General features: G+C 38.5%; 1 protein-coding gene across 1 annotated transcript; it reads left to right on the top strand.

The window, feature by feature from the left end:
• Positions 1 to 4,316: 4,316 nt before the first annotated feature.
• LOC112162262 lies at positions 4,317 to 11,487 on the top strand. Its single transcript, XM_024298040.2, has 4 exons — positions 4,317 to 4,442; positions 4,668 to 4,826; positions 6,197 to 6,384; positions 8,108 to 11,487. Exons 2-4 carry the CDS (start codon positions 4,737 to 4,739, stop codon positions 8,622 to 8,624), a joined length of 795 nt encoding a protein of 264 aa, XP_024153808.1. The 5' UTR covers positions 4,317 to 4,442; positions 4,668 to 4,736; the 3' UTR covers positions 8,625 to 11,487.
• The last annotated feature ends 500 nt before the right edge of the window (positions 11,488 to 11,987 follow it).

Here is an 11,987-nt window from a genome sequence, read left to right as displayed (position 1 = left end):
GGTGCTGGTGTGCTGTGGCGACCCCGAAATGGGATAAGGTGAACAACATTCAAGATTGGGGGGAAAAAAAGAACCCCTCAATGGTGTCAAAGTAGAGGTTGGAAGTCTTTTACAATAATAAAAACACTTAATGAAACTACCCTTTTAGCCCTATTTTCATCTTACTGTGGCACAATGCCACAAATTTAAATAAAATCATAAATCATTCGTTTTTGGCTCTTGCCGAGGACAGACGCACTTTTTTTCTTTTCTTTTTTTTCTTTCCTCCCCTCCTGTGTTCCTCCCAAGGCTTCTGTTAGTCTCCCTGTGAGCTGCTGTTTTTGCTCTGGACTACTCTTCTGCTTTTTGAACTCTGAAAATGGATCTGATCCACTGGTCTTTTAATGCGATCGACAAAATTTACTCCAAGTTAAGGAATGGGAAAGTGGACCCCTCCTTTCAAGACGGAACCCATGCAGCTGGATACACCAACGATCCATCGGGCAAGTGTCTGGCCCAGCTGTCTGTGGAAGATGTTGAAGATGTATATCTACTCGTGTTCCTGATTTTTGGATTCCTCGCTATTGGAATCGGAGGATATCTCAACTATCAGGCGGTCTCGGAGGTGAAGCTCATGAGAAGCGAGGTGATGTCTGATCTCTTTGAGAAGTTACTTCGGGAAGTAGAAACTCTTGGAGTCGGACTTTCACAAGTGGATCAGAAGCAATCTGCCACTCTTCCCCATCTGAGCAGAATGCTCTCGACCCTTGAACTTGTGCGGAAGATGGATGTCAACTTGGAGCGACTTGCTGCTCGAACAGAAAGGAGACGGGCCTAAATTGCCCATATTCCGGTCCATTTTGAAACTCGCCTCAAAGACTCAGTCAGACCAGTAAAGGACACAAGCCTGCAGCACAAAAACAACTGCTGGCGCCTGGTACAATTTTTATCTTACCGGATCCCCCCCTCAGCCGATGGCGCTCCCCTGGCTCTCAAAACATACCGCTTCTACAGAGTGTGAAAGGCAGCTGTGTGTGGAGACGAAATCTGCTGCTCATCCCTCCTTAACCTCGGCATTCCTGCAATCTCCCTCCCCTCCCAAGCGTAGTCTGGATCTGTGCTCCTGGAAGCAGCTAAAGGACTATTGCAAAGGTGTGTCTCTCCCCCCTCCTGCCACACCACCCACCAAACCTCATGTATTGCGTCTTCGAATGTATTGTGCTTCTGTGTTATGGTGTATTGTATTGCTTGTATCTGACCATTGTATGCAGTGTTGAGATATGACCTTTTTTTTGCCACCCATTAACCCCCCCCCCCTGTGACCTTCTTCTCCCACGCTAATAAGGGGTGCCGCTCAGTGGACGCTTCCGCAGTGAACCTTGAACTGTCTGTGTACTTTTCTCTGTTTGTCTTGTTCTTGGTTGTACTGAAAAACAATGAATTTCCCCCCGGGGATTAATAAAATATATTGATTGATTGATTGAAAATAGCCTAAAAACAAGGCTATAAGTCGCGCTTTTTTCATAGATTTTCCAAGGGTGCGACTTATACTCAGGAGCGACTTATATGTGATTTTTTTAGACATAAATAGGCTCATATATTTGTTATTTTCCCCACTTAAACCGGTTGCCTTTTGGCGGTTGTTTCCCAATAACAACCACTAGAGGGCACTGTAGGTTTGTGTATCAGTATCTACTGCTGTCAGCTGACAGAAACACAGAAGAAGTTATGTTCAAAACAAACGTTCCTGATAATCTAATCATTCTCCTCATGGATGTTATGTTTTTCTCATTTGCATCAAGACATTATTATTTTTATTTTTCTCTTCCTGGGCTAATGCGGGACAACAAGCCATCAAACTCGGTTATAAACAGACAGGTTATAAACTGTCATTTAGATGCAGCTCCTGCAGGCTAGAAGGTAATGGTCGCCGTAAGAAAGAGACAAAAAACTGCTGTCCCGAACCCAGAATGGAGAGATGATTATAGATGCTTTTGTGGAGTTCTTTAAAATAAATAACTTAACCTCTCAACATCATCCGTATCCTCTGTGTATTTTAAACGAGATAAACAGCCAAAGCCTCCATCATGTAGCGATGAGGCTAAAAACTTCAGACAGCTTCTCCAGTGGGAGTGTCTAGTTTATAAACACATTTTTGGGCAAGAATTGAGCATTAAATTAGACGCACATCAAAAGATTCAGCGGACTCGAATTTGACGCATGAATCGCATTTGATGTCAAATGCAACATTACGTCGGGCTTGTTAAATATGTTCATAAATGTTGGACTATAATCTTAAAAGTGCGACTTATACTCCGGAGCGACTTATATGTTTTTTTCTTCTTCATTATGCATTTTTTGGCTACTGCGACTTATACTCCGGTGCGACTTATAGTCCGGAAAGTACGGTAATTAGATTAATTACAGGTCACAATTAATTATTCACACTAAAAAAAATAATTGGATGACAGCACTAATTACAACCATCAAATATTGGAACCATTAGTTTTAACCCACAATGGTCCCCAAGTAGAGTTTGATTAAACATGCAGTTCATTAGAGGTGCAGCCTCTGGAGTTTCTTTCAGTTCGTACCGCTTAAATACCTCAAATTGAGTTTATATGAATTTGTTGAAATTATCTCTATTCACCACCAAAGTGCAGAGTTGAACAGTTCAGCTGCAGCGGGTATAAAATTGGGGTGCTATGTCAAATGCTGAAAAAACATTAGAATAAATGCATATAGTCTTGACATTTTTAGATGTGGACACATCACATCTTTTCAATGTATAATTAAGAAGGAAGTAGTCTTCTGCAGCAATTTTTTTCCACCATGAATGCCCCCCCTTCCTTTTAGACCACAAAACCTTTTTTTTTAACACCTCGTTTATCACTTTTTTGCTGCCTCTGAAATGCTCAAACTCTACAGGAAGTTTTAACCACCTCTCAGAAGCTCAGAGACATGCATTTCAAAGACTTCAGGAAAGCATAGCGTCCAAGTTTTTGGTAAGGTGAGCTAAGGTAACCGCATTCTGAGTGGGTTTTGCAAAACCAAAAGTTCCACTTTTTTGTTGCAATTTTTAAGCAATGCATTTTTAAAAGTTTTTGATTTGTCATAAAAAAAACTTTTTGAACACTTGATTTTTGCTTTGTAGCATCTCCTTCAAATTGCATGGAGGTTTTCAAATCCTCGTGAAGTGTGACACTGCGTAACTGCAACACAGTTGCAACACATTTTTTAGACAACAGTGGTAAGAGTTCAAAATAGATGAGAATTCTTTGTAGTGTTGAATCACTGCTGACAAGAAAATCTGGATGCTTTCAAAGGGAAAAAGCTTGATTCCACTAAACTTTGATTACACATGAATATAGGTTTTTACAAAAGTTTCAAGAGGAGAACTATGAGTAGCTACAGCTCTGTTTGTTTGTGGTTGCACAACCCAAAAACAAGCACCAACTAACATTTAAAAGCAAAATCTTCTTTAGTTTAAACAATAGATGAAACTTTAAAAGTAAGTTTCATTTCTCTGTTAAGGTAAAGCTATTGAAATACATATCTGAAGGTTTTCAATACATCCTTAAATGAACAAAGTTTATTTATTAAGTCCTTATACAAAGTGTCATTTTTTAATCATTTACTAAATTGATGATGTATAGACGGCATTTCTGATTGAACTCATTGAACACAACAGTGCTTTTCTTCATTCGGCGCAGCGACCTGTCAGACTTCTAGTATTTAATTTCTACATGTGTGCTGTAGGCCCACAAAGTGTCTTGTAGAACTGTCTTGAACATATTTTGTTTAAATTAAACAAGTTAAATCACTTAGAACTGCTGCAATATTTGCATGTTTAAACAGAACGTCTGCCTTGATTTTACTTTGTCTTTTTTGTGCGTGCTTGTGCGAGTCTCTAACCATCGTGTTACTGTGTGAGAAATTCTCCAAACCCTCCTGCTGCAACAAACAACTTTGTGACGGGAAGCATAAACCATCTTTTTTTTCATACTGGGGTTTACTCTTCGCAAATTTAAAGTAGGCCAGTCTGACTAGATGTTTCTGAAAACTTTATCCAAAACAGAATTACTTTCACTAGTTTTTAAACTCTTAGGATTTACTGGATATTATATCTTATCAAAATATTAATATTTGCATTAATAAAAAACAGTTTTGAATTTACTGAAGAGTGCACATTAAAATATTTCAAGAAAGACATACATGACATGTCAAAATTATTAAAAGGGGATTTAAAAGTTTTTGTTCAACTACTTTTTTTCTAAATTAAAGGTTAATTTTTGATTTTCTGCACAATGTAAATCTGGGGATTCTAAATTGAAATGTGTGAAATGCAGCTGTCTGGTTCTTAGTGGGTAAAGGGGGCTGGCTGCCTTTATAAGGCAGCAGTTTGACTGTTCCACTTCCAGTCTGAGTTCACATATCTGAAACTGAACGGCATCCAGACACCAGTAAGTTTCGTCTCCTTTTATTTGAGAATTTCTTGTGTTTTAATTATCTCAAACAATTTATAACAAGCATGCTACATTTTTAACTGTTCATTTATTAAACTGCTCTGTATCTTATTTCCAAATTATTTTTCATAAAATTGTTCAGTTTGAATTATTCCCAGCTGTTTTCTCTATTACAGATTTTTATTGATAGCTACAGTTCATGTGATGCCTTTCCCTCAACAGTCATTCACCCAAAAGTTTTTCAAAAGTGGAGCTTGTCCATCATCATCATCTTGACAGAACAGAATAAAGATGGAGAATTTTTTGCTTGGCATGTTATGGTTCAGCGTCTGTGTCTGCCTTCCTTTAACCGTTGTGGTCTTTCTCATCGTCTGTTTGAAGGTAAGTGCGTAGAAAATTGTGCTTTCTGTACTGAGCCAATTAGGAACATTCCAGAAAAAAAGAACTAAATAAAACACAGAAGTTACCTTTGTACAAGTAAATCACTTTAACTTTAAGTGGTTTCCGTATCAGTGATTCAGTGCCGTTTTAAATTTGCTCTGAAAATGATAAATGAAAATCTTGCAGAAGCAGTTTTATTTTGAAATTCTGAAATGCATGGGAAAATTCCCTTATAAAAATGTTGACATGCTCAATGATCACAAACTTTTGATGAGGTCCCACAGTCAGCTAATCATGTATCCGGTTGTTGGTCACTGGACTCATTAAGTGTTTCCATTACAGTTCTGCAAAATATGTCAATTCGATACGCCTCAAAAACCACCTCCTCCAACCCCAAAAACCTTTCTCAGTAAATGCTAGTTTTTTCAAAATCGTCATGCTTCCATTAGACCAGGGGTGTCAAACTCAAACGCACAGGGGGCCGAAATACACCATAGGTCGCGGGCAGAACAGGATAAACATTTACAATAAACTACGTTCTTAAAACTTTAAAAACATAATTGTGAACATAACTATAAAAAAAAAACGGGCAAGAATATTATTTCAGAATACATCAACTTAAACCTTAAGTAACTGTCAATATTTTACTCTCCATAAAAATATTTTTTGTTAAAATTATACAAGCTAGAAATAAACTAAACGTTAAAAGAAAAAGCACTTACATTTCTATACTTTTATGGCATTTTATATGAAAAATTACACTTATAAATAACCCAAAAGATTTTGATCTCCAACAAATATATCCTGTTGAAATGAGACAAATATGAACGTGCTGGAGAACAAAAACAGCCTGGAAACAAAAGATAACATTGTGCAATTAATAACAATAAATTAAAGTGATCAGGAGGGCTGGATATAATCACTCGGAGGTCTGGATCCGGCCCCGGGCCTGAACTTTAACACGTGCATTAGGCAAATGTATTATCGCAAATCCAATTCGGACTATTTTATAGTCAGTGGAAATGCAGGTAGTCGGGCTCAAAGAGCTCGGCTGTCCCACTTACCCATACGCACACACACTGATGGTGGCAGAGCTCCCATGTGAACCTCTACAGCCGTCCAAGTATCTCAAATCTAAAATGAAAATGGTAAATTCCTAGTTAAAAAAATCTTGTAATTCATTGGGTCTGCTATTTTATAGAATTCCTTTTGAAGAATGTTTTAAATTTTCCATTGTATTACCTATATTTTTTCTTTTTTTGTATTGTTCATATGTTTTTATAGTTGATACATTTATAATGTAAAAATAACAAAATACACAGACTTGAAAGGGTGATTATTATTTTCATAAGTGATCTTTTTTCCTTCAGGCAAGAAGAGGACATGTTCCAATCTACTATGTAAACCTCCTAATAGCCAATCTAATCCAGCTCCTCTGCATGATTGATTTTGTGGTAAAGTATTATGGTCATCAAATGGGACCATTTACATCTGTTTTTGTCCATGTTTCTGCTGACATGGCCAGTCTTGGATTCAGGATGTGCATTGCTTTGGAGAGGTATGAAAATGGTCTTTTTTTTCCATGCATTTTTAACTTTCTAAAAAAAGTGCATTCACACTATGAATTTGCTGCTCCCTGCCTGTAAAAAAAATGTGTTCCTGACGCTGCAGCCGCATGTGGAAGGAGCCACCAGCCCTGGCTGTGGATGTCTGACTAACCCCGGGCTTACACCGCTAGCGTCAAGGCTTCGTTGCGTCGCGGGAGTGGACTAGCTACAGCCGATGGCTTACACTGGCTGCTGCTCCAGCCACAGCCTGTGAAAGCTCAGCCCAGACAGAGTAGTTCTGGATCTCTATGATCAGCTTCTCGTTGTCCATGGTTATGACTGACAACGCTGTGCTGCAACACACTTTGAGTAACACGTAAATTACGTAATGTTTACGACACGCTGAAACTGGCGAGTTCAGCGGAAAGTTCGTTTTATTTTGAAAATATACCGGATACACTTTAAATTCGCTCACAGGGTTTCCGGTTTAAGTCGTGAATAGCCCCAACTTCACAGAAAATGATGACGATAAGCTGCGGCGTCCGTCAAAATTTGAACCAAACGCAAAGGATTTGCAGCGACGCAGAGGTCAGTCCGCAGACGCAGGACGTGAACGCCTGCAGTGGAAGTTTCTCTCGCACTTTTAATGTTAAGAAAAGACTACAGCGCACGCAACGGAGCCTTGACGCTAGCGGTGTAAGCGAGGGGTTAGAATTAATGGGAGACGCATGATGTCGAGGAATAAGGTTTTTTGAAGTGCTAGCTGTTCCTATTAAATCAGAGCTCCCCAACCTCTGAGCTGTAAACCGGTGGCCTGACACTCTCTCACCGTGCCGCGATTCTGCTGCTCCTCGCCTGTCAAACATGTGATCCTGAGCTTAATCCCGCGGCTGTGTGTGAAAATTTCGATTGTTACACACCAGCAGCGTCGCCTCGCATTCCAGCGGCCACCCTCAGCAAAAAGTCCATGCAAACATATGTAGAAGTCAAAAATTCTGCTCTACACGCGTTTGCAAAGACCCCCCACAGAAAGCGGCTGCCCAAATGCGCGATAACCGAGCACCCCCACACCTCCAATGAATGGAAGACGCACAGATCAGATTTATTTATTGCAAGAAATTCTACAAAACTACCAAAAATGAAATCCTTCAAAGATTTTCTCTGTACTGGAGCTTCTATATCACTCTGGGGGTGTTTCTGGATGACAGCCATTTCCACGGTATATCTGGGTCTTGTGACTGAGTTTGAGGGCTGTCCCGCATTAACCCAAGAAGGGGGGGGGGGGGGTAGTTTTTTTTTGTTTGTTTTATTATTGTCTCGAGGAAAATAATGAAAATTTCACACTTCAGGAGACCTGTGCAGGTTCTCTCTTTCCAGTGTATTGAGCGAGCAAGCAAGTCTGGGAGTCTGGTTGCAGCCAGAGAACTGCCATGGTGTGATAGGATAAAAACGTTTGTATTGGATTAGTATTTTCCTCAAATGCCCTGTGGCTGAAGCTGAGTTCCTGATTGGTAGATGCGGCGCAGCGACCTGTCAAACTTCTAGTATTTAAATTTGCACCTCGTCGCTCAAATTGAGCTGCTGGCAGACTTTCGCAGCGCGCCCGTCGCTTCAATTTGCCTCAGAGCACACCTGTACCGTTGACGTAACATCAAAACTGGCTGCCTCTGCCGCGCGAATGGCGTTCAGTGTGAATGCACCTTAAGAATCCTAACGCCATTTTCTTTCTTGCAGGTACTTTTTCATCGCCTTCCCACAGTTCGAGTACATCAGACAGACTAAAGGCTCTGTGCTGCTCTGTGCCGCTGTTTGGGGTGTTTGTGTCATTATGATCCCCATTCCAGTGGTCTATGAAGAAAATTTATCTATACGTCTAATGGCTGTCCTGCCTGCTCCCGTGTTCATCATCTGTCTCTTTGAAACCATAAGACTCCTGTGTCAAGCAGCCCCTTTCGCTACCTCAGTTCCCAAGGAAGACAAACAAAGAATTGTTGGAACTTTGATAGTGTTGATGCTCAATTACAGTCTGTTGACCTTCCCTATTGCTATTATAGGGATTTTAATGATCTATTTTCGAGTTTTATTTTTTTTATTTGAGGGTATAATTTGGTTGCATTACTTCAGTTCATTCATGGATTTGATTCTTTTTGTCTTGACACTGAAAGGCCCCATCGACAAGTTGCTCGGGTGTTTGTGCCCCTGTGTCAACGATTACCCTGTGGTTCATCCAAGCGCTCCAATTTCAGTGTGACAAAGGCACAAATGCAAAACAAGTTCCTGTATATATAAGAAAAAAAATGTTGCTTTTGTGGAAATAGGACTGTAAATAACATACTGAGCTGTTGAAAGTGTCCCATAAGAAAAAAATGAGTTGCTAAAAGAAGAAATCTAGAGTCCAGATGTTGACAATACAGTTAATACTTTTTTAAATGAAAGAAAAGAAGTACAGACAAAAAAAAGGACTGCATGCTATTTTTGTTTACTTTGTCTACACATATTCAAATTAATTAAAGGTGTTTGTACTGTTTTGGTATTTGTAATTTATGTATTAAAAGATGTGTTGGATTATGTCAATGAAGATTCTTCCTCAACCAGGTGGTGTCTTGAAGTTGGATATTGGCATCTGGGCAGACCTGATCCAATGCAACTGGATTTTTGATTGGTTTAACATGTTCTCTTAACATTTTTCTCATGATTTAGGTCTTATATAAAGAGAAAATTAGGTCCACATTTTAGATGATACTGGCAGCAACGTGGCAGAGTTTCTGTTAAGAACTAAAATTTTTTTCTTTACTTTAAAGATGAAGAGTTGATGAAGTATGAAGAGGAACTGCATGCTTTTATTTCTTATTGTAATATTTTTAAAACTATTAAAATATAAATTAACTAAAGTATTCCAGGATATATTGAATTTGATCATTTTTGATTTTTTTTTTCATTTATTATTATTTTAATTAAAAAGTCCACCAACAAATTTAAAAGATCTGGTATAAAATAAAATAATAAAGACGCAACAAATGCCGTTATATAAACAAATGCTGTTTTTAAAATGATTTTCAGGAATAAAATCAAAAGTTATTCTGAGTTTAAGAACCAAAACTAACATGTTCTTAAGGAGGGGTTTAACGGATTACAAAACTCAAGGTTCGGTTTTCTGCATTTGTAAAATTACCTTCATGAAGCCAAATGAAGCAATTTTTTGTGATTTGGGGCTATATAAACAAAATTGAATTGAATTGATGTATAAAAATTGTAATCATTTGTATTAATCACAAAAATGTATACCTTGATTTAGAACAGAAGATCGGTATCAACAAAACTAATAAAGAAAGACAGATTTAGATAGAAAGAAATGTTTGTCATTTTAAACTTATTTTTCAAACAACCTTCAGGTCAAGTTCAGCAGTAACATGTCATAAAAAAAAAACATTTTTTTTTAAAATCCCTGCTGTTTTGGATAATTTCACAACAAAACCTGAAAATGTTTTCCACACTTTTCTATCCTCAAAGCATTATATTTTGGTTCAGAGCCCATATGAAAAAAGTATTTTGTTTCTCCGGCAGAATCAGCTGATTCATGTTGATCACATCCGCCATTCAGCAGCATGAGGCTGAGTTTCTCGGCTTCAGAGTAAGCTGGAGTTTCGTTAATTGTGTTAACTGTTAAAGAGTTTCATGACCAAAATAATGTAAAAACTGGAGCTAAAGCTCCGGTGTTAAAGTTGATTCATTTTTTCAGAAGTTATGTCAGTGAACGGAACTTCAGTCTCAGTTTTTGAACGGGAAAAAAAGCCTTTTGCTAGTCGTATTTTGAAAACCGGAAGCTTCACCTACACGAAGATCTGTTTACTTCTTGTGACGGTGGCACTTTCAGCTTTATTTTAGTTTATCTTCTTGAAATCGAACGAGATCGCGCTGTTCATAAACAAGTACATTGCGGATGCGCGTGTCATTGGGTGCGTTTGATTTTTCCTTCAGGAACATTTCATTTGTTCAGCCACCTGATCATTAATGTGTTTTATACACAGAGGTGCAACAGGGCAAGAACAATAAATGATTCATAAACTACTCATAAGCGTTGTAATTGGTCAGTTTAAATTCAATATAATTCTATTTCAAGATAGAAAAAGTAAATGTGACATTGAAATAAAGCAGCAAATTATTTCAAAGAAATGGTAAATGAAAAACACAGACAAAAATTAATCAGATGTTTAAGAAAATAATCAAAGTGAGGATGATGTTCAGTCTAATCTTCTAAAGGAGAGGATGAAGAAGAGACAGGCGGAAATGGAAGTTGCATGGAAAATCCCATTGAGACACCAGAACCATCAAGCACAGATGACCTTTCTACATTGTCAGATTCCCCTTTAATCTGGACAAAAGAACATTAAGATCAGTTTAAAGACAAAAATGAATGAGTCTTTGCCAATAATACGGATGCCTAAAAAGTACCACTGTGTCAAAGATATTAGACTGTGTATGTGTGTTCTTCTGTGTAGCATTGCAGTGAGCTACTAAAAAAGCTCTCGTGAGCTACCGGTGTCCAACCAGTTGCAGACCTCTGGTCTAATCATTAGAAATCGCATTAGTAGGCTACACTAGGAAATGCAATTAATCCTTGTGCCATTCTAGGCATGTTTACATTACATCTGGACCCCACAGTGACATCTACTGCAGGACAGCTAAACGTTATTACAAACGTGCTGATCGCGATCTGTCAGGACTCAGCCAGTCATGCCCTCCTCTGACCATCAGAGAGCTCTCACCAGAGTACTAGCTGCTGCTCACCTTCCCATCATGCTCCAGCCTCCAGTTCCAGTCCTCGCCAGCTGATTCCCATCACGCCATCACTGACTGTTTATATTCATCTTCCACACTGTCTTATTTGCGTAGTCTTGAATCATTTCCCTTGAACGTTCAGTTGAAGCACTTGTTTTGACCTTTTGCCTGTTTTTCTCACTTCTTCCCTTATCCTGGCTTGTTCCTGACGTTGAAGCTCTTTGTCCTGCTCTGTGCTATTTCGTTATTAAAACGGCTGCACATGGATCCACACATATCCGCCTCATCCTTACACAACCTCACATAGATGCAAAAGAAAAACAAAACAAAAAAAATCTTCGATTGACAGGAACATCCGCTTAAGAGAAAGTTGTTTTGAGAGGGCAATGTTCTGACCAGACACTCTAGTAATATGATTGGGCATAACTCTTAAATCCTCAAATCTTTTAATAATTCAGAAAAGCACATAAATTGTGCTCAAATTTACCTATACAATATTTGTCTGTGGTTTGATATTGTAGAAACTGCTGTACGGCTCTTTCTGACAGCCTTCTGTATAAATGTTGTTCATAATGTCTTTGGGAGTATCTTTGTCCTGCTGGATTTATTTGGTTTATTGTGCATTTTCATGGGAAAATATATTTTTGACAGATATCTGGTCTCTTTGTGTTGTTGCAAAATAAATGAATGAATGAATGAATGAAATGGTTTATTTCAAGCAATCAGGTCATAATACATACATATCATATCAATTAATAAATCACAAGTAGATCACTTGAAAGGGAGTGGAACGAAGCAAACTTATATAATCCCACCCCGACTCGACCATACCATT

Source organism: Oryzias melastigma, linkage group LG15 (assembly GCF_002922805.2).
Source record: "Oryzias melastigma strain HK-1 linkage group LG15, ASM292280v2, whole genome shotgun sequence".
Lineage (NCBI taxonomy): Eukaryota > Metazoa > Chordata > Actinopteri > Beloniformes > Adrianichthyidae > Oryzias > Oryzias melastigma.
The sequence above is the reverse complement of the archived record's forward strand: the minus strand, read 5'-3'. Positions and strand labels throughout refer to the sequence as shown.